Source organism: Panicum virgatum, chromosome 8N (genome assembly GCF_016808335.1).
Source record: "Panicum virgatum strain AP13 chromosome 8N, P.virgatum_v5, whole genome shotgun sequence".
NCBI classification, from domain to species: Eukaryota; Viridiplantae; Streptophyta; class Magnoliopsida; order Poales; family Poaceae; genus Panicum; species Panicum virgatum.
The window spans coordinates 49604627-49631400 of NC_053152.1; the positions used below are offsets into that span (position 1 = coordinate 49604627).

Genomic DNA, 26774 nt, shown 5'->3' on the forward strand with positions numbered 1-26774 from the left:
AATCTGTATGCCAAATCCACAGATAGCCTCCATGAAGCTTCCTAGCTAGGAACCGTACGTGTCAAGGCTGAAGCGTGTACTGAAAATCTTGAGCGACGTAATATTTAGTAGGATTATTTCCACATCTAGCTTAAACACGCCACAGACGCTAAACCAACCGGGCAAGATGTCTAGTGTTGTCACTCTTGATGGCAACTTATATGCAGCTAAAAGGTTGAATACTTAAGGAAATCAGGACCATAATCAATACAAAAGGAACATTTGACCTCCAATCAAGAATGCCATCCCCACATCTTTTTTTTTTAGAAAAAAGGATTATGAATTCAGTCTCTACATTTGTGGATGTACATAGCCAATTATTAAAAAGTTTACATAGCAAGAAGAGCACAACCAATCTCTAAATCGGACAAAGAACTACTGCAAACGATAGTTTTGCTTCCACCCTCCCTTGACTAGTTCCATAACAATGATCTCCATGTTTCTGCTCATCTCGGAGAGTGCGTTCTTAGCGTGCTCGTCACGCTGCAGCTATGCCCAGAACCATAACTTTGATTTTGTTAAAAATAATATCATTTTGACATATCCAAATGGCCCAGCAAACAGCAGCGACCCCGACCTAAATCAAGTACCTAATCTTTTTAGATTGATTAGATAGCCATGAGTCAAACATATGACCAATCGTTCTAGGTGGTGTCAAACCTGTAGTACAAAAGATAATCCTCCAAACCATTCTCGCATAAGGACAGTCCAGGAAAAGGTGTTTGATAGTCTCATTAGTATTACATCCACAACACATTTGGCTTCCTGTCCAATTTTTCTTGGCGAGATTGTCTTCAGTTAAAATCACTCCTCTTTGTAAATCATTAAAAGCTAACAAGGCACACTTATTGTTGTGCATAAAGCAGTTGAACTAGACTAATTAACCAAGATTTATCAGCAAACGGGTGAAATAATGTGATGCAACAAAACATGTATAAATCTAGACGCCGTGAGCCACGCACGGGACAAGACGAAGCCTCTCTTTACGATGCACATTAATCCCAAATGTCTCCGTCATGTCGACGCCTGTCGTCCCCGGCGGAAGCTCCCAGTTGAAGTGGTAGATAAGGTTGGCTAGAATGATTTCGAACGTGGCAGTGGCGAACTTCACAGCCGGGCACATCCTTCGCCCGGACCCAAACGGCAACAACCGGAAGTCGTTCCCCTGCAAGTCGGAAGCAGCATCCATGGCTTCCTCCAAGAAGCGCTCGGGCATGAACTCCTCCGCACTCTCCCAGCAGGCGGGGTCCCTGCCTAGGGCCCACACGTTGAGGAGTACACGTACCCCGGAGGGTATGGTATAGCCCTCTACCTCGCATTCAGCCATGGAGGAGTGGGGTATCATAAAAGAGGCCGGTGGGTGCAGCCGCATCGCCTCTTTCATCACCGCCTTCAGGTAGCTCATGGTGCTCAGGTCATCTTCTGTGAAGATTTCGTGCTTCCCCTTGCGGCTAGCGCACCTCCTCACCTCAGCTTGCAGCTTGGCCATTGCCTTTGGATTTCGTATCAGCTGAGCCATGGCGAAGTCCAGCGAGATGGATGTTGTGTCCGTCCCAGCTTCAAACATGTCCTACGCACGTATACTATACATTATTATATTGGTAAAAGTACCCATTCAAATTTGAGCAAATTTTAAGGAAAAGTAATTGAATTTTATTAGTTGCATACATACAAGTTGCCGCTGGTAGAAATAATGGAACTCTAGCTGCAGTGAATCATATCTACACATACATACCATCAGTATTGCCTTGATGTTGTCTCTGGTCAGGCTGTACTCTTGCTGAACGGAGAGCAGCACGTCGATGAAGTCCTCCTCCTCGTGCTCGCCACTCACCGTCTTGCTCGCGTGCTTGTCGATGAGGCCGTCCAGAAGGTCGTCCCATCTTTTCCTGTGCTTGGCGGCCTTCGCGGGCACCACGTTGAGCCGTGCCAAGCTGGGGAAATACTCGTCCAGATTGAACCCCCCCAGGAGCTCGGTGTTGTTCGTCACCAGCAGGTCATGGAACAGCTCGTTCCTGCCTTGCTCCCTGGGGAGCCTGCCCGTGACGGCCTGGCACACGACGTCGTTGGCGAAGAAGCTGAAGATCTCGCTCAGGTCCACCGCCGCGCGCGCGGCGGCGGCGTCCCTGACCCTGGCGAGCGCCAGGCGCACCTCCTGCTCGCGGGCGGCGCGGCCGGAGCGGACCTTTCGCACGGTGAGGAGGTGCGTGGTGACCACCTTCCTGGCCTGGCGCCAGTACTCGCCGTAGGGGGCGAAGCCGACGTCGGTGGTGCCGTAGAAGAGGACGTCGGCGACCGCGGAGAAGGGCCGGGACAAGAAGACGTTGTCGTGCGTGCGCAGGATGGCCTTGGCGGCGCGTGGGGAGGAGATGACGAGCGTGGGCACGGCGCCGAGGCGGAGGAGCAGCACGTCGGGGCCGTGCCGCCGGGCGAGCTCGCGGAGGGAGCGGTGCGGGAGGGGTCCAACGAGGTGGAGGTGCCCGATGACCGGGAGCCTCAACGGAGGCGTAGGGAGCTTGCTGAGCAGCTTCTCCGCTCTGGACCGCGGCGTCGCCAAGCGCACGGCGGCAAGGAAGAAGAGGAGGACGACGAGGCCTAGGGACTGTGGTGTTGCGTGTTCGTAGAGCTGGGCGAGCACTGAGCCGCCATGGCTGACCGACTAGAATGCTCAACCCACGTACAGCTTGTTATTGCTAGGAGACCACTGCTGCAAAGATCAAGAGAGCAACTATTATTTTTTTTTGCTATTATTCATATTCAAAAGTTAAACAAGTTTGCGGTAATAATACTACTATAACAATATGCATAGAGAGAGACCACAGCTAGCTTACAGCTAGGCGGGCAGCAGATCAGCCTGCCTCAGCTTTAGCTTGTGGAGACGCTCCTCTTCTTATATATAGTTAGCTAGAGAGCTTCAACTTGTTGTGCTAGTGTCATTTAAAACTTTGCCCGATTAGTGGTGTGTGGTAACTGTTATATATGTATACTTTTGTCTTGATGCGTGCCCCTACTACCCACATTATATATGGTTGGTGCTATTATATATGTATGTATACTCTCTTGCTCACTCACGGAGTGCCCTGGAATTTTTTTTAAAATTTTAATCTTTTTTAATTTAATATTTTAATAGTAACCTCTGTGGATATAAATTTTCAAGAAGTAGCCATTTTGGTCACGCCAAAGCTCGTGGCACGACTCCCTGAAGGGTCGCGCCACAAGCTTTGGCGTGACCAACTTGCCACGCTGGCCGCTCAGCTGAGTTGTGCCACATGCTTTGGCTTGACTCTTCAGCGAGTCGTGAGGCGCGACTCCTAAAGGAGTCGTGCCGTTCGACGTGGCGCGACCCTTCAGGGAGTCGCGCCGTGCGGCGTGGCACGACTCATAAACGACCAACTTGCCACGCTGGCCGCTCAGCTAAGCTGGCAAGGCTGAGTCGCGCCACATGCTTTGGCGTGACTCTTCAGCGAGTCGTGAGGCGCGACTCCTAAAGGAGTCGTGCCGTTCGACGTGGCGCGACCCTTCAAGGAGTCGCGCCGTGCGGCGTGACCCTTCAAGGAGTCGCGCCGTGCGGCGTGGCACGACTGATAAACAACCAGCCTCTTCTTCCTCCTCCTTTTCTTCCCCCCACCCCTCCCACCCGACCTGACCTCCATGGCACCGCCTCAAGATGCAAGCGGGCCCATCTGCAAATGCCTGCAGGGCTACCCGCCTCACTTGTATGCACCAATTAATGGCTCTGCAGGAGCCCGCCAACTTAGGTTAGGTGTCCTGTGATCTCCTGTCAGGTTTGTGCCGAATAAATCAAGCAGGCCGCAGACACCTGCCGAGATCTGCGATCTCAAAACGGCCCTCCAACCCTATAGACATACTATTGATAACTGCAGTGCCAACAAAGAATATGTTCATGGCTGCACCGGTGATCAAATCAGCATAACTAATCCAATAGCTTAAAATGAAAATTGATTGCTCAAAAAAAACGTAATACACATAATTGTGATATAAAACTTGCTGAGGGCATTCAGAAAAATACAACATATAATAGATCATCGCCAAACATTGGTTGAGCTTGACCATAAGAAAGAGAAGCAAGAGCCAAACAAACCAAACTTAAACATTAGGATGCAAACTTGACTCATAAACGACTAGCCTCTTTTTCCTCCTCCCTTTCCCCCCGCCCTCCCACCCGACCTGACCTCCATGGCACCGCCTCAAGATGCAAGCGGGCCCCATCTGCAGACACATGCAGGGCTACCCGCCTCACTTGTATGCATTAATTAATGGCTCTGCAGGAGCCCGCCAACTTAGGTTCCGTGTACTGTGGGTACTACCTGTGCGAGAATGTGAGGCTGAAAGGGAGATACACTACTGATTCCGAACGTGTAAGGGTCTACTCTTTATTATGGATAGATGTTTGCACATTGTTTATTACTGTAACTACAAATTGCTAAATTTTGTCATGTATTCAATAATTGCAGCTTGACCCGGAGAAACACGGAGGCCAGCTCCACGAGAGACAACTTCAAAATGTAGTCGATGATTTGTGTCGTTTCATTCTGCACGAAGTGGTCAACGTGGAAGGCAAATTTTTTGACGAAACACAAGACTTAGCAACAAACGAGAAATACCTTTCACTTCGTGAGTGGCACAAATTCGGGCACAGTTAACGCTAATGTAGTGCCCTAGGGGAATGATGGAAAAACATGTATAAGAGCTGAATTGTGATGATGTACTGTATTGACATTTATTTTTCATCTATTATGAATTTTATATGCGTAAGTATCTTATGTCTAACATATTTGACGTCTCGATCGCGAACGAGCTTGAAGTTAGAACGTTATCATTAATAGACGTATAATAGTGCGGACGTGACGTATAATAAATGTATAGATCAAAATTGTGAATTCAAATCCCGTAAACAAAAACACGAATTCAAAAATTTTAGGCGGGCGGGAAAACTATTTCTAGGGGCGGGTGGGGAGCTCACCCGCACCCATTTTGTAGGTGCGGGTGAGCCCCTCACCCGCCCCTGAAAAAGCATTTACAGGGGCGGGTCGGGGGGTCACCCGTCCCTACAAAATGATTTTTAGGGGCGGGTGACCCCCACCCGCTCCTGCAAAAGCATTTTCAGAGGCGGCTCTCGTGCCTGCCTCTGCAAATTGCCATTTTTAGCTGCGAAAAGCAGAGGCAGTTGCACCATCCACCCCTAAAAATACCATTTCGCCCGCCCCTACTAACCCTTTTTGCAGTAGTGCGCCCCGCGGCCGCCGCCTGCCGCATCCTCGCCCCCGCCGCCGGAGGCCGGCGCGCGCGTCCTGCGGCTGCCACCCGCCGCATCCTCGCCCCGCGGCCGCAGTCCGCCGTGTCCACTGCAGCCTTGCACAGGCGTCGCTGCGGACTCGCGCAGGCGCCGCTGTGGACGCGTGCGTTGGTGCCGCAGCCCCAGCCTCCAAGTTGAGAACAAAGCTTCATACGGCGAGGGCGTTCGAGGAGAAGCTGGCCGGAGCAGAAGAGCTGCTGGAGGGGCTTAAGGTTGACCTCGCGTATGCCAAGGGCACCGAGGTGGACGCCGGTCGGCGCAGTAGTGGAAGAGCAAGGCCGAGTCGTTGGAGACTCGCTCGCCTGGGAGAAGTCTTGCGGCTAGGCTTTGCCAGAGAGAGACAGAGAAGAGGGATAAGGGAGCGTGAGGAAGAGCTGGGGTGAAGAGATAAGGTAGAGAGAGAGAGCAGGGTGGGCCAGTCGATCCTTGTGCCAGCCAATCGCCTCATACTTTTCAAGACTCACGGATCAACGTCGACGCAGCTCATGGGCAGGGGTATTCCCCACCCCTTCAAATCGATTGGTAGGGGCGGGTGACGCTAGCTATCACCCGTCCTCGGGTCACACTACTGCCCGCCCTTAGAAATAATTTTTTTTATTTTAAAATTTTGTTTAAATGAAAATATGTAGCAAAACGCATCACAAAAAGATGAAATTTTCACCATGAGCCGATTTTGACATGTAGAACTTTAAAAAAATATCATAACCATATTTCAATGCATATAAAAGTTATAATTGCGGAAATCTCAAAGTATAACTTGAGTTGTATAAGAGATACTATATAGTTATAGCTATTAGAGAACTCATAACAAATTTTTAAACTAATAAATGATCTTTAATGAAAGAGTTATCAACTACAAAGTTTTAGATCTCGTCATTCTCCACAATTTTGATATAAAATTTGACTTCATCCAAGATCATATGAAGTTATGAATTTTTTTTTTGTGGAACCATTTGTAGAGGCGGCCCATGCCATCACCCGCCCCTAGAAATACCACCATTTTTAGGGATGGGTCGGATGCTACAGTAACTCCGCTCTATTTGTAGCAACGGGTGAAATTTTGGTCCGGCCCTAAAAAAATTTAAGGTGTTCCTACAAATCGTTTTTGTAGTAGTGATGTGGCCGGCTTCAGACCTTTCTCGATCTCCTAGCATGTTATTTGTTCCTTGTGTTGGCACTTTGGCTCTGGGAAATTCGAAAAGAATTGAAACTGCTTGTCTGATCCGATCCTCTTAGGGGTACCCACACTATGTATTAGTCACTATGGGTATGCATGCATCGCAGGAATAATCTAATGCATGACTTTTTTTGTGTTGCAGATGTATCTTGTTTGATGTTGCGGCGTCAGTAGTGTTTTCTTGTTGTTGCTGTATCGAGGTGGGATGTTTACGGATACATTACCGCAGCTCAAAACAAAGATATAGATGGACAGCGAGGCACATGTGCCACATGCATGTGCAAGATAAAACAGCAACTACATATATCATTTACTCTTGTCCCCAGTGGCGGAGCCAGGGGGTGCAGGGGTGCTCAAGCCCCCCTACCAACTTGGTTTTCATGGAAGCCCCCCAAGCCCTCCTACAAATTTTCTGGAGGAAGAAAAAGGAAGGAGAAAATTTTGTGGAAGAAGAAGGAATAAGAGGAGGGAGGAGGAAGAAGGAAAGGTGAGCCCCCCTAGCTTTGGATCATGGCTGCTTGTCCCTAGCTACTATACTGGTGGATTCCGATCGACTTCGGGCTCTACAAAAACTGCAACGAACAGGCATTCCCTAGATAGACATGGCTCAAGTAGTGCTGGCGCACCTCTACGAGCATGCATCTCCACAATCGCTAGTGCTCGTCCTTCTCCTCTTCCTCATAGCCCCGCGCTTGGCGATGCCGCGGTCAAGGACGGAGAAGCTGCTCAGCAGGCTCCCATCCCCTCCGTTCACGCTCCCCATCATCGTGCACCTCCACCTCATCGGATCCCTCCCCCACCGCTCCCTCCGCGACCTCGCCAGGAATCATGGTCCCGACGTGATGCTCCTCCGCCTCGGCGCCGTCCCCACACTCGTCGTGTCATCCCCTCGCGCTGCCAAGGCCGTCCTGCGCATGCACGACCAAGTCTTCGCGTCCCGGCCGCACTCCGCGGTGGCCAACATCTTGTTCAATGGCGCCACCGATGTCTCCTTCGCCCCCTACGGCGAGTACTGGCGCCAGGTGAGGAAGGTCGTCACCGCCCCCGTTCTCGCACCCCGGAAGGTCCGCTCCGGCCGCGCCGCCCGCGAGCAGGAGGTGCGGCTGGTCCAGGCCAGGGTCAGGGATGCCGCCGCCGCGCGCACGATGGTGGACCTGACCGAGCTCTTCAGCTTCTTCGCCAACGGCATCGTGTGCCAGGCCGCGGTGGGTAGGCTCCCCCGGGAAGAAGGCCGGAACAAGCTGTTCCGGGAGCTGCTCGAGACCAACGGCAAGCTCCTCGGGGGGGTTCAACCTGGATGACTACTTCCCCAGTTTCGCAAGGCTCGGCTTCGTGTCCGCCAGGGCCGTCAAGCACAAGAAAAGATGGGACGACCTTCTGGACAGCCTCATCGGCAAGCACGCAAGCAAGACGACGGAGGCCAATGATGATGAGCATGAGGATGAGGACTTCATCGACGTGCTGCGGGCTCTCCCTCGAACAAGAGTACAGCCTGACCAGGGACAACATCAAGGCTATACTGATGGACACGTTTGCAGCCGGGACGGACACAACGTGCATAGCACTAGACTTCGCCATGGCTGAGCTGATGCGGAAACCCCAGGTACTGACCAAGCTGCAAGCTGAAGTGAGAAGGTGCGGGGAGGGGAAGGAAATGGTCACCGAAGAAGACCTGAGAAGCATGAGCTACCTGAAGGCGGTGATGAATGAGTCGATGCGGCTGCACGCGCCGGGGCCTCTTTTGATACCCCACTTCTCCATGGCTGAGTGCGATGTAGAGGGCTACACCGTACCCTCGGGGACACGCGTGCTCGTCAACGTGTGGGCTCTAGGGAGGGACCCTACCTGCTGGGAGAGTGCAGAGGAGTTCAAGCCTGAGCGGTGTTGGTGTAAGACACTCTTCGGGGCGAAGAGGTCACAACAGCTCGGGTGACGTATGGTGAAGTCCTCAAACAAATAACAAAAGTCGTAATAGAAGCACGAAAATCAAAGCGACAGCATTTGCTCTCTATTTCATAATCCATTCTATAGTTATAGGGGGTATTTATAGCCCAGAAACTCAACTACTCCCTGGATAAAATTTCTTTTCTACCCTCCAACTGCCAGCATCTTGGAATATTCCCTGGGCAGAAACATAATAATACAATACTCGACACAACTTAGTGGAATTACAGCTGTATACTCCGTACAGAGTTCCGACAGTGGGGCCGCCTTGCTTCGTGCCTCTTCGCAACCGAGGGTCTTCGTTGCTCCGGCGAAGGAGCCGCCGGAATCGCCTCGCCGTTTGTCTCTTCGGCCCATGCGCCGTCCCTTCGCCTCGCTTGCTGCCTCTTCGCTTGTCTTCGGGCGGCTTCAAGCAACTCCGGCCTTCGCTCGGCCTACTTCGCAATTCGTCCTCCTCGCTCGGCGCCGGACGCCTTCGCCGATGGCCTTCGCTGCCCAGCGAAGGCGGTGTCCCCAACAGTAGCCCCTCGAGGCTTCGGTCGCCCCTTGGGGCTATCGAAGGCATGATCATCTGTCGCGTGGCACGCGGCCTCAAGCGCCACCCTTCGGACGTGCGAGCGTGCGAGGACGTCCTGCATCTGCGGAGTCAAAAAGGGAGGGCAAAAAGAAAACTTGTCGTCGAAGTTAGGTGTTGGTTATGTATTTTTCAGTTTTTGATCAGATTATTTTCATTGGACAAAAGGTATGGATAATTTTTCGTGGAAAAGACGCTGCTGTCCCGCGGCTCTTCGGATTCTGCTTATTTTGCGCATGGGCAATTTCATGCTCTCCCATGCGCCACGACCGGGGGCCTGGCACTATATAAGCCGACCCCTGGGGGGCGAGAGCTCACCTCCCCCGCTCCCCCGCCAGTCAGCCCCCCAGCCCCTTGTCGTTTCTCTGCTCTTGCTCTACTGGGCCTTCGCAAGGCTCAGGCTGGCTGTTTTTCTTCGTTCACATTACTCGGGCGCGACGGATTCTTCCGAAGAAGTGGCGTCCCGCGACAGAACTCATTTTCCTCCGACGAAGGTTATTGGCAAGAGCTACATGACCCGGGGCATGAACGAAGACCTAGAGAGGCGAGGTGTTCTTGGAGTTGGCATGGCGCGGCCTCCTCAAGAAGGTGAGATTGAAGCGAAGCCTAACCATGACGAGGTCGTTGTCTTTCACGACTTCTTCATTGCTAGTCTTCGTTTCCCGCTGGACCCGGTGGTGGTGGAGATATTCAAGCTCTTCGACGTGTACACCCACATGATGACGCCGACAAGCTTCGTTCGGCTGAACCTGTACATGTGGCTATCGAAGACCTTCAAACTGAAGCCTTCCGCCTTAGGCTTTGCCCGCCTCTTCAGGTGCCACTATCAGCTGAAGATGGTGTTCATGAAGCCCAGCGAGGATGCTGAAGCTACAGAGGCGGATCCTCAATTCGGCGTTTACACGTTCGCTTTCCACACCCAACTGCCAAGCCCGGTCGTCGCTTACCGCAACAGGTGGGGCGCGTGGCAGACGATGTGGTTCTACCACAAGGTTCCCCTCGAAGGACCATCCGGGACTCATCCCTTGGTGGTGAAGGAGATTGGTTTTCTTTCGGAGCAGCCTCCGTCCGTGGAGGTTGACGAAGGGACGGAGGAGGCGAAGGCTCACATCGCGATGCTACGTGAGGTGTCGAAGTTGTTTTCGACACGAGATATTGTTGAGGAATATGTCGCTTGCAAATGTTTTCCCGTTCGCAAAGGTTGGTCTATAACCTCGTGGGCGGCAAGGGAGAAGCGTTTGGGTGGCCTTCCGATGCCCAACTTCTCTACGTCTTTCGGGATCACAAAGGAAGGTTAGCTCCTGGCCATCTTTTTTTTAACGTACTTCGCATTTTGTGCGTAGGTGTTGATCCCGTGGCCGTAGAGATGCTTGCTGACGAAGCCATTGGGGCGGAAGCTGCGAAGGAGCGGACTCTTCTTGAGTCCCGGCTGGGAGGCACCAGGAACAACCGGGTTTTCGCTTTCTTTGAGATCGAGGCCCCGCGGCGCGCGGCCGATGCTTGGCTCGCTGAAGCCGAGGAGAAGAAAAAGGCGAAGGTGGAGCCTTCGGGTGCTGCCGGAGGCAAGCACAAGACGGCGTCCAAGGGCATCGGCAGCACCCGGTGCCCTGGAGAGGAAAAAACGCAAGACCGAAGGTGCGGGGTCGCTTGCTAAGAAACGTTCCCGCCTTATCAATGCTGTCCTTGCGCCTACGCCATCACCTCTTCAGAGTAAGGGGGACTCCGAGGACAAGGTGGAGTCGAGTGGTGACAGCGCTGCGGCGCCGCGAAGCCCAACTACCCCGGCCAAAGCTGTTCCGGAGCGTGCGATGCCCGCCTTTTCAGTGCAATTCAGCGAGCCGGAAACAGAAAGCGACGATGAAACCATCCCGAAGACCCATGCTGCCGCTGGTTCGGCCACGGAGACTAAGAAACATGCCGAGAAGATGGCTTCGTCTTCTTCGGGCGGAGAGGAGGAGGATGACGTTAATGTCCATGTTGTGGATTCTGATGTGCCTGCGAAGGGGAAGCAAGTTGCGGCCGAGGGTAACACGGACGACTCGGACTCTTTGGACAGTAGCGCGTACTTGATCAGCCAGTCTGTGCCTTCTGAGATTGCGGAGGCCCTTGGGACGAGTCATGCGAAGCTGATCGGTGGCCAAGTGGTTGGGAAAATCCGCTTCGAGAGCGGCCGACACGAGCGGGATTATCTTGCCGAAGCTGGTGGCTCATTTTGCTTCCCTCTCATGGAGCAAAGGCTTATGCTTACCGGTGCAAGGAATGCTCTGCAGTGTGCCGAGGACCTGGCTCTAAAGTCATTTGTTGCGGCAAGGTGCGCTAGCCGTGTGTTGGATGCGGAGTGTGATCAGCCCCTCCGCATCGCCAGTCCGGAGCAAAAAGCTCGCGGCCTAGAAGAGGAGAAGGCTTCGCTGGAAGCTGAGCTAACTTCTGCTCGCGCCAGTGCTGAAACGGAGCTGCAGGCCGCCCGCCTTGAAGTGGAAAAGGCCAAAGCTGAGGCGGCTGACCTTCCGCGGTCGCTGGAAACAAAAACGAAGGAGCTGAAGGATGCGGAGTGCAGTGAGCTGGCTGCGAAGCAGGCGAGTAGTGCATACCGCGAAGCTGTTCGTGCTGGTGCCGAGCCCCTACAGCACGATATTGCTGCCTTCCTTGAGACGTTGAGCCTTTCGCCTCCCGATCTTTCTCCGACGGCCAATTCTATCTCAATTTCTGAGCTGTTCCGGTGGCTTCACGCCTGTGTGTCCATGGCTACCTACGGCAATCGTGCGATGGGTGACTTGAGCGCCGCAGTGGCTGTGCGGTCCTTAAGTGCTGCTATCTGAAAAATGCTTCCCGATGGTAGTGGCGCCGAGTCTTCTCTGACGAAGGCCCAGCTGCGCGCGATGCGGGATCCAACCTTTGTGTGGCCTTCGCCAGACGAGGTTCGACCCGAAGCTCTGCACGCGCTTCCCAAAAATATTGCGAAGAACTTTACTTCGAGCTTTTTCAAGACGCATGGGAGGGATCTTGTTCAGGGCGAAGCAGAACGACTTCGGCAGCAGGTTTGTTTCAGCTTTTCGTGAAGTGTCATGTTATTTTGGTTTGTTTCTGAGTTTGTATTCTCCCTCAGCTTCAAGACAACGCAGAAGCCTTCGCACGTGCCTTCCTTGGACCTGCCAACGCCGGGAACCTTCGCGGTGCTACGGCAAGCGGTGCTGCAGCGGCTGCCGGGGGCGAAGGTGGACATGGCGCTCACCCTACCAATGAAGTAAATGCTGTGGACAAATGATTTGTAGATGTAACTATTTTGGAGTTTGTGTAAGAAACTAATGCCTTCGGTGATTGCGCAGGACCCTGCGTTGGAACCTGTGTGGGTCACCGAAGGTACTTTGCCTTTGTGGATGCGTTTTGGTTCTTTTCATGTTGCCAGTTAGGCCTGGGCTAAATATCATTATGAACATCCGTCGGGTTCGTTTGCGGAGTGGTTGGAGCGCTTGGAGCAAAAATATGATAGGGATAATGCGAAGGCCAAACTATTTTGGGCTGAGTTTTCGCGTGATCCAGAGAGACAAGCGAAGATTCTTGCTGATAGGTCGCTTCATCACGAGACGAGGCATATTTTAGACACAGAACGACCTTATATGCCCGCAAGGGGCTTGCTTGAGCCTAAACCCGAACCCGTCGACGAAGCCTCTGATGGTGGATGCTTCGCATATCGTCTGCAAGGGGACATTATGTCCGAATGAAACTCATGGCGGGCTTCGCTCGTTTTCAAGCCTAGACTTCGAAGCATTCATGCGAAAGACGGCCGAAAAAATAATTGATAGCGCGGTCCGCATTGTCATTGAAGATGTGGACCGTGCTGTTTTCGAAGAGGAAACGTCGAGTGTAACAATGTAACTGAATTTATGGGCTTAGGCCTTTTTGTAAATATACTCGTTTGATTGAAAGGTGGATCCCTTCGAGGACAATTTTTACTTTGTAAGCGAAGCGCCACCCCCCCTTTGTTGTTCTTGGAGGGTGACACATTTCGATTTTGTGTAAAAATCTTCGTATATGTGAAGGCCTGATTGTTTGTTTCGTAATGTGAAAACTATCATGGCTGTTGTCCCTTCGAGGATGTATTTTATTTTCGAAGCGCCACCCCGCCCTTTTTGTTTCTTGGGGTGACACACGACTACAAGATCGCAACATGTTTTCTTGCGAAGCGCCACCCCCCCTTTTTTTGCATTCTTGGGGGAGTGGGGCACATTATACATGTGGGTGCCTTGGGAACTATGTTCCGAAGGGCTTTCTTAGGGGGGCCTTCGGCACTTTTGCTCGATTAGGTGGTCCTAGCCTTTGGCTTCTGCGCCATAGGACTTTCCATGCCTTTGGCGCTTCTGCGCGTAAGTTCTTTTCTATGCCCTCGGCGCTTCGGCGCGGAGGGACTTTCCAATGCCTTCGGCGCTTCTGTGCGGAAGGTCTTTTCCATGCCCTTGGCGCTTCGGCGCGGAGGGACTTTCCGATGCCTTCGGCGCTTCTGTGCAGAAGGTCTTTTCCATGCCCTTGGCGCTTCGGCGCGGAGGGATTGCCGCTTGGGTTTTGATAGCTTCGATTGTGTCAATTATTGGCTTGATGTCTTCGACAGGTGCTTCTGTCCTATAAGACCCGTGGCGAAGTTCTTCTGGAGTCATGGCCTCTTCGCCGTAGAGGAGCTTGAAGGGTGTGAACTTTGTGGCCCTCGACTCCGTTGTGTTGTGAGACCAGATTACTTTCGGCAGCTCATCTACCCACTTGCCCTTCGGCTGCTCTGTGATGTTCTTTTTGATCCTTGTGAAGATGATCCCGTTTGCCCTTTCGACTGCCCCGTTCGACTGCGGGTGGTATACTGAGGCGAAGCACAGTTTGGTGCCCAAGTTCTGATCGAACTCTCTGAATGTTGTGCAGTCAAATTGTTTGCCATTGTCTACAGTGACTTCTTTGGGTACGCCGAAACGGCATACAATGTTCTGCCAGAAGAATTTTTTGCAAAGTGGCGGCTGTGATGTCGCGGAGAGCTTTGGCTTCGATCCACTTCGAAAAGTACTCTACGGTGACTGCCGCATACTTGAAGTTGCCTGGAGCTGTTGGCAAGGGTCCTACAATATCGATGCCCCATCGTGCGAGGGGCCAGACTGGGGGTATGAGGTGGACTTCTTCGGGTGGGAATTTGCTGTAGTGGGCATGCTTCTAGCAGTTTGGGCAGGTGCACACGATTTCATGGGCGTCAGCCACGGCCGAAGGCCAATAAAACCCTTCGCGGAAAGCTTTTCCCACCAGGGCTCTTGTTCCAATATGCAAAGAGCACATTCCAGTGTGTATTTCTTGCAACAGTTGTCTGCCTTCGGCTTGTGAGATGCATTTCAATAATGGAGCACAAACACCCCCACGATACAATGCGTCATTGATTATTGAGTAGTTTCGTGCCCGAAGGGCAAGTTGTTTTTCCTCTTTTTCATCTTCTGGAACAAAATGGCCCCGAAGGTAAGCCATAATCTTAGTTCTCCAGTCTTCGCTCGATATAGCATTGACAAATTTTACTGGTTCTTCAGCACAATTTACCGAACCGCTCTTGATTGTTTCGAAGAATACATCCAGAGGCAACGGGTCATTCTCTGCTGCTGCCTTCGCCAGGACGTCTGCCTGCTTATTCTGTGTTCTGGGGAAGCTTCGCACACTGAAACCCAAGAAATATTTTTCCATGCTGCGGACAGCTGCCAGGTACTTCACTAACTCTGAGTTGAGTGCTCTGTATGTTTTGCCGATGTGGTTTGTGATTAGTTCAGAGTCAGACTTGAGCGACAGTCTCCTCGCACCAAGTGCCCTTACCTTGCGAAGGCCTAGGAGCAAACCTTCATATTCTGTGACGTTATTTGTACATCCTGGGAAATCCAACCTAGCTGCGTACTTGAGTTGAATTCCCGAAGGTTCTGTGAGGATTGCCGAAGCGCCTGAGCCATTTTTGCAATAGGCTCCATCACATTCCAACTGCCAAATGGCTTCGATGATCGGAGGGTTTTGCAAATGTGTTGATGGTGTCCAATCGGCAACAAAATCTGCCATGACTTGAGACTTGATTGCCCTTCGCAGGATAAAATCAATGGTGTGCGAAGCCAATAGTGTGGCCCATTTTCCAATTCTGCCCGAGGCCTCTCTGTTTTCAAACAAGTCGCGAAGAGGAAAAGATGTTGGGACTTTGATCTTGAAACTCTGAAAATATTGGCGAAGCTTCCTGACTGCCATTACCACAACATAGGCCATCTTCTCCATTTTAGAGTAAAGGAGCTTCGATCCATTTAGAGCTTTGGATATGAAGTATATTTGTAACTGCTTCAGGGTGTCTTCGATTGTTCTCTCTTCGACTAGTGCCGTGCTCACCGCGAAGCTTAAAGATGCGATGTACAACAAGATCTCTGCTCCGGGCGTTGGGCTTGTCATTACCGCCAGGTTTTCCAGGTACTTTTTCAGATCTTCGAAGGCTTTGTCCTACTCAGGACCCCATTGAAAATTTTTCGTGCCCTTCAACACCTTGAAGAAAGGAAGAGATTTCTCCGCAGACCGCGAAATGAATCTGTTGAGCCAAGCTAGGCAGCCTATCAACTTCTGCACGTCCTTCTTGGTCGAAGGTGGTCACATTCTTCTTATGGCTTCGATCCTTACCGGATTTACCTCTATGCCCCTCTCAGTGATCATGCATCCCAGAAGCTTTCCCGTTCTGACCCCGAAGACACTCTTTTCTGGATTCAGCTTGAGCCTATGCTTGCGAAGGTTGGCGAAAGTTTCTCGAAGGTCCGCGATATGTTCCTTGCATTTTTTGCTTCGCACGATGACATCATCGACGTACGCGGAGATATTCCTGTCCAGCTGTGTATCAAGTACAGCTGTGACAGTTCTGTTGAACGTGCACCCTGCATTGTGAAGCCCCTCAGGCATTCTTACATAGCAGTAAGTGCCGAAGAGAGTGGTGAAACTGGTCTTCTCCTCGTCTGACTTCTTCATGAAAATTTGGTGATAACCGGAGAAACAATCTAACATGCTTAGCATCTTTGATCCTGCCGCTGCATCTACCAATGTATCAATGCGAGGCAACGGAAACTCATCCTTTGGGCAAAACTTGTTGAGAGTAGTGAAATGAATGCACATTCTCCAATTTCCATTCTTTTTGGGTACCATGACTACGTTTGCCAGCCACTCTGGGTACCGCACTTCGCGGATTTCTCCTGCATCAAGTAACTTTTGAACCTCGCTTTGTGCAGCTTTCTTTCGGTCTTCGGACATTGTGCGAAGACGCTGTTTGCGCGGCTTGACTTTCGGATCGACTCTCAGCTCGTGTTCCATGACTTCCCGACTGACACCACGCAGGTCCGAAGATGACCATGCGAAGACATCTTGGTTGTTTCTCAAGAACTGTATCAATCTGGACTCTTCGGCTTCCTCTAGGCCTCTGCCTACTGTTACTATTCGATCTGGGACATCTTCGCAGAGCAGCACTTTTTTGGTGTGCTCCGCCGGCATGACTCAGTCTTTGTCGTGTTGCCCGGGACTGAGTGGCTTCGCTTCCTCATCTTCACCGTCATTGTTGTCGACTTCGATTGCGTGCACATTTTTCATTGCACACGCTGCATTGTCCTCACACCTCCTAGCTTCTTCTTGGTTGCCGAGGATCGTGATGACTCCTCCGGCTGTTGGGATTTTCATGCACAGGAAGGCTTGATTGATAACTGCCGCAAACTTGATGATGCTATTGCGGCCGAAGATGGCATTGTATGGATAGGTGATATCTACCACATCGAAGGTTATTATTTCTGTTCTCTGTGTGTTGCCTTCACCGAAGGTTACATTCAACTCTATTTTGCCAAGGGCTTCGATTTTTTTTCCTCCGAAGCCGATAAGTGGGTACTGAGATTTGTGGAGGTTTTTTTCTATGAAACCCATCTTCACAAAGCATTGCCAGGTCAAGACATCCGCGGAGCTGCCATTGTCGACGAGGATCCGACCAACATCATTTCCCACAAAGTGTACAGAATTTTTCCCAATGTTTGCTCGAATGATGAGGGGACCATGGTGAGGGTAATGCTGGAGCTTGAGGTCGGCTTCGGAGAAGGTAACTGGGACGTGGGATCAGGGGGTGCGGAAGTGTGTGCCTTCGCAGACGGTGCGGAGGTATTCTTTCCTCTGACGCTTTGTCTCATGCACTGGCTCGTTTGATCCGCCGGAGATGGCGTTGATGACATTCACCGTTCCTCCGACCGGATCGTTGGCTCTCTCTGGGATTGTGACGGGTTCTAGCTTCGGCGGTGGAGGGAGGTAACTGGAAGTTTGTGGCTGGTGTTGTGGGCGCCACCCTTGATGTGGAGCCGAAGGGTTTTGGATTTGCGGGAATTGGGGGGCCGAAGGCGCTGGTAGAGCCAAAGGCGCTGGTAGGGCTGGAGGGGTGTATGTGGGGTTATAGTGGAAGGTTGGAAAGGATGGCAAAAGGGTGGGATATGCCGAAGTCCAATGTGGTAGATGCGAAGGCTGCCACTGAATTTGCGATGGCGGGCCTTGCGACTAGTTTGTGTGGGTGTAGTTGACGGGCTTCGGCGGCTGCTCGGTGTTTGTGGCTCGCTCCAACTCTTCTTTTTTGTCCTTGATGAGGGGGCATTCATTGGTCCAATGACCTTTGTCTCTGCCATGAATGCAGCAATAGGGTACTTTTTGTTTTCGGCCAGAGTTTTGCCTCCGGCCCCTATTGGAGTAGCTTCGGCTGCTCCTTCCTCCTCTGTTGTTCTGAGGCTGGGAGTTGCCGGCTTCGTCACCGGAGACCGTGTTCACGGCCTTCGGTGTTTTCGCTTGCTCGGTCTGATGTTGGTTTGGACGGTCGCGATTACGTCCCCTGTTCGCATTCATTTCTTCGATTCTTCGACGCTTCCCTTTGTCAGATACACAGTACTCTTGCATAATCTCAAAGAGCTTGTTCAGAGTCTTCTGCGGCGTTCGAGGTACTCTCCGCATGGACCAAGACTCAAGTCGGCGATTGCGGCATCGATGATGGTCTTCTCGTCTACATTTGGAGCTCTTGCGCGAAGCTTGACGAGACTGTGCAGATATTCTTGCAGCGAAGAGCCTCCTTGCTTTAGGTTGTGGAAGGCACAGGAATTGACTTCTTCAGGCTTCGGCGCTCTGAAGGCAGTGGTGAGCTCTCTTCGGAGCTGGTCCCAAGTGTGGATGTGTCCAGCCGGGAGATTGGAGTACCAATGTTGAGCGAGTCCCTTCAGCGAGAGGACGAATGCTTTTACTTTGCAAGCCGCGCCTCCTCTGGACGCTTCGATGGCCGCTTCGTACTTGAGTAGAAAATCTCTTGGATCGGAATCCCCATCGAACTTGTTGACACCGGATTTTGTCAGTAAATCCGATGTAATCTGAGTTACGAAGTGATCGGCTAATTGGTCTGTATCGGCAGGGAACACGATCTGCACACAGAGATGTGAAGAACGTTGGGAAGGAAAAGGAAAGCGAGTGAGCTTAGTATTCTGGCCAGCTTAATTTATTCAAGGAGTTTGTACGTGAAAGCAACTGAAGACAGGAAAGCAGCTAGAAGATTGATTTATCGGCAACTCTGTTGATTATCGGCTAGTAAGCAAAACTATACAATTACTATGAGCCGATGGGCTTGTTGATGACAATAGCTGATATAAGAAAGATGGCAGCCGATGGTCTGGTTAGCATCAGTCGATGGAAAGTTGCATACTGATGATTGACAAGTTTGGACTGTCCAAGGAGATAGTCCAGTATGATCTGAGTAAAGGGAGGGTAGTCCAGTATGATCTGAGTAAAGGGAGGGCCATCGGCTATCGGTCGGTATTCACAGCACATGGCTGATGGCATCATGGGAGCCTGCTAATTGGAATTCACGCGTGAGGACAAGAAGCAAAAGCTAACAGAAACTTGCGTACAAGTATGTGAAGTTACTTGTGAAAGAGGTAACATGATCTTCATCAGCAAACTTAATTAGCACTCTGGCCGGATTATTTTATTTGATGGTAAAGGCAAGTGAGGTTTACACGTGTATGTATCAATTGGCTTGTGTCGCGAGTGGCACGGAAGTTATATGGCTTGATCTGGCTGGGTAGTCAGGTGATTAACGTGTACATCTGAGGAAGCGGAAGATTCGCGATCAAGATGGATCCAAGTGCCAGGGGAAAAATAATAAAGGTACGGCAAGCATGCGTACATGATTATTAGGAATGAGAATACTATGTTCAATTGGGTATCACGTGTGCATGGAGATTGGGTTTGCTACGGGTGGATCGGAAAAGGGCTTCATCGATAAGGATTCTGCAGAAAGGGAATTAGAGTCCATGTATCTTACTATTTCTTTTTATTTAGATATTCCTTGATTAGCAAGTTTTGTGTGCCGTAACCGGCTAGAATGTCTATGCTATAAATATATACCCTCATTCATTGTGGAAAGATTTATCACACGATCAATAAACAAACTCTACTTTTTACCTGCAATTTACTTTTCGGCGACTTCGCCACTTTTCTTTTCTTTTCGGCGAGTTCTTTCGAGTTGATCAAGGACGCATCACATTCGAGCGACTTGATCTGCTGGTAAGTTTTCGTTTACCGAATAAATCTGAGCTTTAGCTTCCGGGCGCATCGCTATGGCTTCATTCAGATCTATTCAAAAGTTATCGAGTTTATCTATGCTTTGACTTCCGGGCGTATCGCTGTCGTCTCATCTATATTTATTCATCAATTATCGTTATTGGCTAGATTTGTAGGTTTTCCTACGCTTTTTGGCCATTATCACACCTAAAAATATACTAGATCGGTTTTAGGTTTTGCAGTAACACTTTTGTTATCTCAGGAGCCGGTTTAGATCCGTTTTTAGTTTACATCATATGAGTTACACATTCGTTGCTTAGATTTTGTTACACACGCATAATCGGCTACTCAAAGCCATTTTTGTCGTCTAGTGCATCGTCTGATCCCGCCGACGCAGTCATTTATTACACGCTTGCATTTAAATATTCTTTTGTCGTGTATTGTATCAGCAAAGCTTGCTGATATGCTTATCTGAGGGATAATCGGAACTCCAGCCGATACACCCTCGAATTTAACGTTTACTCTGTCTCCTTGTCAATCAACAGGTCAGATTGACTGGCACGCTTGGTCTACTTTCCGTGCTTGGTGAACACTTGCCCTCGGATTCCAGTGTGTTGATTTTTGCATCAATGGAACTGTGGGAGGATGGTTGGGTTGAAACGTGGAGGCCACAGGATCTCTTCGAATTCTACGGAGAGGGGGGTGGTGGGGTTCTGTTGTGGGTAATGCTGTTATTGGCGAAGCTGGTTTGGAATCATGTACTCGCCTTCCTCTTCGTCCGAGTACTGGTCTTCGATGAAGGGGGGTGGCCTGCGAAGACCTTGAGGCTGAGGCTCTTGTTGCACTAGTCTTGGGTCTTGACGAGGGGGTTTCATCATCACCAAACAATCTCTAATGGTCTGTTGAAGCGAAGTTCTTGTTCTTTTAATTTGTTGAGTTGTTCCTCTAACTCTTCGGCAGATAGCTGGTGCCTTTTTCCCTTTGCTGTTGCAGCTGCCGCATTGGATGTGCCGGCTTGTGCTTGCTGTGCTTGAAGCTGCCTCTCCGCGAGGTGTGCATCGATTCTCTTCATGGCTTGGATGTCTTCGACGGAGATGCCGAGGTCATGGAGGTCGACCTCAAGGCCTCCATCAGTGAGGTCTTCGACCTCGAGGTCTTCGCCGTGGTCGTGGTTGTTGTCGGCGTTGATTGGGACGATGATGTTGTTCGAAGGCCGGGCTTCGGTCGAAGCATTGGCCTCCGAAGCGCTGGGGTTTGGTTTCTTCTTTGCTGCCATGTGGTCGTGTCGAGGACGAACCGTGGGTGGGCGCCAAAACTGTTGGTGTAAGACACTCTTCGGGGCGAAGAGCTCATAACAGCTCGGGTGACGGAAGATGAAGTCCTCAAACAAATAGCAAAAGTCGTAATAGAAGCACGAAAATCAAAGCGATAGTATTTGCTCTCTGTTTCATAATCCATTCTACAGTTACAGGGGGTATTTATAGCCCAGAAACTCAACTACTCTCTGGACAAAATTCCTTTTCTACCCTCCAACCGCCAGCATCTTGGAATATTCCCTAGGCAGAAACATAATAATACAATGCTCGACACAACTTAGTGGAATTACAGCTGTATACTCCATACAGAGTTCCGACAGTGGGGCTGCCTTGCTTCGTGCCTCTTCACAACCGAGGGTCTTCGTTGCTCCGGCGAAGGAGCCGCCGGAATCGCCTCGCCGTTTGTCTCTTCGGCCTGTGCGCCGTCCCTTCGCCTCGCTTGCTGCCTCTTTGCTTGTCTTCGGGCGGCTTCGAGCAACTCCGGCCTTCGCTCGGTCTACTTCGCAATTCGGCCTCCTCGCTCGCCGCCGGACGCCTTCGCCGATGGCCTTCGCTGCCCAGCGAAGGCGGCGTCCCCAACAAGCGGTTCTTGGAAGAAGCCATGGATGCCGCTTCCGACTTCCAAGGGAATGACTTCCGTTTCCTGCCATTTGTTCGGAGCGAAGGATATGCCCGGCTATAAATTTCACCACAGCCACTTTCGAGAGCATCCTGGCCAACCTTGTGTACCATTTCAACTGGGAGCTGCCGCCAGGGTCGACGGGCATCGATATGGCAGAGTCGTTCGGGATCGACGTGCACCGTCAGGAGAGCCTTCTTCTCATCCCATCCTTAGCTCATCAATACGTCTAGCTAGATTTTTGTATTGTTGCATCTATCGCACCCGGTGCAAATAAAACTAGCTGCATGAGTCTAGTTTAGTTGCTATCTAGAACAACAAGTAGCGCCTTAGCTTCTTACATTTTCAGGTGTTCACATATCAGCGACTGCTCTCACGTCACTGATTTGTAGAGACGCGTCCAAAGAACCGTACCGCTTCACTGTGACATGAGCTTTCGCGGACCTGGAAATATTATCATCTCCGTAGCAGCCCGAACGGCACAATCGAATGGGAAACGGCGAATAGAAACGACAATCCGTGCACCTAGAATTTGTGACTGAATTATATATGTCCAAAGAACCACTTCACTGACATGAGACATGTGACATTGTTCTGTGCTCAATTATATATGTCCTGCTAATGCCAACCTGAATTTTGATAGTACTTGCTCTTGTCTTTTTGTTGGGTGGCAGAGACCGTATATATACTCGGATAAGTTCAGACACTGAGCCCATCCTTTAACTTCTGTGCACAAGGATTTCACATTTCATAAAAGAAAGTTTACAATCAAACCTTCGTATAACTATTTTTAGGTTATTTTGCATTGTCTAAAAAATACAAATCATATCAAGAAATGTTGCCACAAATAATAAATATCACAGATTCTCTTGAACTCAATGGTGTCAAATTAAAATTACTGATGATCACGTTCTGTATAGGATAGCGTTGGTTAGCTTGTTAGACTTAGTTAGCCTCTGACTCTTTCTTCGATGCACTCCCATTCCACGTCTGTTTTAGTCGGAGATCGTTGGCACGCGATGAGATGTCCACCGGCTTGTGTCTATGGACGCTCAAGGTGATGAATACAACTAAGCGGTGCATCCCAAACTCCTTCATGGTATCATTCACCTCATAGATCCTACAATCACGTATCCAGTGGCGAATTAGCCCGAACATGTAGAGAGGACTTATGTCCACTCTCTTCTTCTTCCTCCTCTTTTTCTCTTCATTGTTTCATCCCAAAATGGAGGGGGGGAGCTTAAGGGGGTATCCATGAATCTTGGGGAGGTAGGGGGCCTTGATCCCCCTAGTCCCCACTGTAGATCCGCCCCTGCACGCATCTTCCGCTTCTTCCCTCCTCTCTTCCTCTCCATGGCGTCGAGCTCCACTTCCTTCGACGGCAACAACCCCTTTTACGACAGGTCATGTGCTAATCTCGGCGGCAACACGCAGCTCATCATCAACATCAAGTCTCACGTCCCTGTGACACTTGATCTTGGCGACTCCAACTTCACCACATGGCGCACCTTCTTCCACATCGTGTTCCGCAAGTTCAATCTCATGGACCACATCAACAGCTCAACGGACGCCTGCCTCAAGGTCTTCGACACCGAGTGGACCTTGATTGGCACATGCATTGTCGCCTAACTCTACACCATGCTCTCCTACGAAATCCTCTCTGTCGTGCTCGAGCCAGACGATGACGCCTACTTTGCCTAGACCGCCATCGGTGCTCTCTTCTGAAAGTAACGGGGTGCTCTAGCCTAAGAGGGGGAGGGGGTGAATTAGGCACTAATAAAAACTTAGACCTATGGCTCCAACTAGTTTGCACAAAACTTAAACTAAAAAATGCTATCTAGATGTGCAACTAGGTTCTTCTAGTGTGAAACCCCTATCCCAAAAGAGTTTAGCAACCTATAGCCTTTCCTATCAAGAAACTACTCTATGAAAGTAAAGGCATACAAATTGCTAGTATGAAATGCGGAAGCTTAAAGAGTGGGATAGGAGATAGCAAACTCTTGACGCGGGTGTTTATCCCGTGGTTCGGTTAGCCACAAAGGCACACCTACATCCATGTTGTTGTAGCACTCACTAAGAGTATTGCTACTCGGCCACCAAGTCTCTTCTGTGAACACAATCACGGTCACCTTGGCCCCGGGTTCCACTAAGGAGCTTCTCCACAAAGGATGGGGGTCTCCACGTCCCCCGCACAAAGTGTCGTCGCCGCTCCACACCAAGTCGGAGGGTCGATGACGTTGCCGGCGAGCTTCACGCTCCAAGGTGCCAGCGCACCAAGCTCTTGTTTTGGTTCACTAGAGAACCACAGCACAAAGGCTCAAGGCCTTGCAATCACACTCACTAAGAGCTAATCTAGCACTCACACTTTACAAAGCTAGTGCTATAAGCTAAGGATATGATCTATGAGCTCTTGTATGGCTTGGAGATGTTCTTTGATGTGTATGAGGTGTCTTGGGACTCCAGCAAGCTTCAAATGGCCGGGGTGAGGCGTATATATAGGCCACCAAGTCTTGTAGCCGTTGCTCCAACGGTCAGCTGAAATTCTGTGTATCACCGGAAGAACCGATGCCTCTTGGCGGGGTAGCGTCGGTTCATCCGGTCACTCATAGCCCGAAGTAGCCGTTGAAGTCCTGACAGCCGACGCAGAGACCACCGGTTGAACCGATGCTTTGTACCGATGCATCACCGGTTCATCCGGTGCTTAAGAATCTTCTCCTGGGCGCTGACGTCATTACACCGATGGTATGTACCGATGCCTCACCGGTTCAACCGGTGCTGAAGACTTGTTTCTTGCGCGACTTGCATCGTCTCTGGAACATAGGACGCCCAATGCACCGATGCCCTTTTTGACCCGTCGGTTCAACCGGTGCCTATAGGCTGACTTGGCTTCGATTCCCTTCTGCACCAAACTTCATAGCGCCGGTTCTTCCGACAAGCGTCGGATGCACCGATGCCCTTGGCGTCGGTTCTTCCGGTGCTCGGAACCCCCGTAGGGGCTACCCTTCGGGCCTTGCTACGCCTATTTTCTCTTTCTCTTTGTCATCACTTGAACCTAAAAGCCTGAGAATGATCATCTTAACAATCACATTAGTCCAAGTGTTGTGTTGTCATTCGATCACCAAAATCACTCGAAATGGCATAAATGGTGTCATGTTCGTTACAATCTCCCCCTTTTTGGTGATTGATGACAACACAATCAAAGCAAGCATAGAATTGCAAAAATTGGCAAATTTAACCACTAGATACCAATTGAAATCAATTGAGAAGAACTGCTTACGCTTGCTTGGATGTTTACCACCATCCAATGACGACTTGCCTCCCCTTAAAACCATGATTCCCCCTTTGAACCTCTCCCTATGTTGCTACTTCTCCCTCATGACTTGATTCACTTAGATATTTCTCCCCCTTTGGGATATGCTTCTCCTCCTTGAGAAAATACCTTGCTTTGATCCACATTTCTCCCCCTTTGGAATCAAATCACCTAAAAGGTCTTGCTCCAACAAAGGTCTTGCAAAACAATATAGCTTAAGAGAATATTATTAGCCTAGGGAGTTAGTTCCATGACTCATGATCCAATTGTATGATATCAATGAAGATACCAATTGAAAATTTACTATGGTGGATCACAAAATCACGAAACTAGCATGACATGAGCTATGCTTTCCATAAGTATGTGCACAAAATGATAATATGAAAATCAAGTGCACAACTAAAAGTAATAACTAGAAAGCTTAGATCATATCATGCATGGAGGTAGCTCTAAAGTAAATAGGATATGACAAAGATACCAATTTAATTAGTTTAGAACCTTGCATACCTTCGGGGGTTTCTTTGTTTATCTTGTATGTACTAAAAGAAAGTGACTTGCAATCAATTGAAAGTCTTTAAATAAGAAGCACTTGGTACACCAAGATTAAACAAATGTATGAGCACATGGCCTATGAACTTAGATATGAGCATTTAAGTTCAATAAGCATGACTCAATATGCATGAAAGCATAATTTATTTAACCATTCTTAGAGAGTTATTTGTTCACATTGATCGTGAGAAACATTCTCTTGGAGTGTTAACTCCACCGTGAGACTACAAAAGATAAACTTGAAAACTTGTTAGTCTCAAAATCACAACCTATAGAATGAACTCCCCCTAAATGTGTGCATTTAGTGTTTGAATCACCAAGCAGGTATATGCACAATGTTTTTGACGACTATGGGAAGTTATACTCTATAGCTTGTGCTCATGGTACACAAATGAAATACATACCTCATGAAGTCCATGTACCATGAAGGGTAACCTTGTGTAGCTTTCTACACACTTATCAAACCATGTAGGTTGCTTATGGGTTAGAATCATGACACAAGCAACCCACCATTTATAACACTAGGAGATGCAATGCAACTATCCTAGCAAAAGCAATGGGGCTTTATGATGTTTGAATTGAAATCTAGCTACCATTATCTTATGGGGGACTTGGGCAACAAATGTCCAAGTTGTGAGCTTAGCTTCTTTGGTTTGAACCTTCACTTCAACTTGTGAGCTAATCCTCCAAATCCCCCGAAGCCATTCTTGGACTTCAAGTCTCTTTTGGAACCCACACCATTTGAGGCCCCTTCATATTGATGATGACGTCCTTGGGCACCCAAATGGGGCGGTTCCAACTCCTTTCTTGCTTCCCAACCTTGTGAGCAACCACCTTGCCATTTGTTTTCTTCTTGATCACATAGGAGGTGCTATTGCTTTTGTTTCTCCGGTTGGGCTTGGTGTAGATGAGAGAACTTTTGATTGTAAGCTTCTTCTTATTCTTCTCATCCGAAAGCTTCTTTCTTGGTTGAGGACACTTGTTGGACTTGTGGTCTTCTTTGTGGCACTTAGAGCAAGTCACGGTGGACCCCTTCTCAAGCTTCTTCACCATGTTCTCACGGTTATCTTGAGAAGGTTGGACATTGCTCTCCATGCCTTTGCCCTTCAATCTATACAAGTCCTTCATGAGCCTTTCCACTTTTTGCTTGAGCTCATCATTCTCCTTGGCAATGAGATCATCACATGATTCTACAACAACATTCTCATTGCATCTTTCATTGCAAGGGTTAGAGCAAGAATCATCAATTAAATCAATGCAAGAAGTTGAAGCATCTACCCTAGAGATGGGAATTGCACAAGGGATAGTTTGATTCATTTCCAAAGAGTCATTTGTATCATTA

The 26774-nt window shown here is 49.8% G+C and overlaps 1 protein-coding gene and 1 pseudogene across 1 annotated transcript; one reads left to right on the top strand and one right to left on the bottom strand.

The window, feature by feature from the left end:
- Positions 1–832: 832 nt before the first annotated feature.
- LOC120685220 (indole-2-monooxygenase-like) lies at positions 833–5316 on the bottom strand. The gene is made up of 3 exons (XM_039967032.1): positions 5275–5316; positions 1775–2698; positions 833–1609 (listed from the first exon to the last, which is right to left on the bottom strand). The coding sequence occupies exons 1-3, from the start codon at positions 5314–5316 to the stop codon at positions 980–982; spliced, it is 1596 nt and encodes a 531-aa protein (XP_039822966.1). The 3' UTR covers positions 833–979.
- A 1819-nt stretch (positions 5317–7135) lies between these two features.
- LOC120685221 lies at positions 7136–21806 on the top strand (annotated as a pseudogene).
- Positions 21807–26774: the final 4968 nt, after the last annotated feature.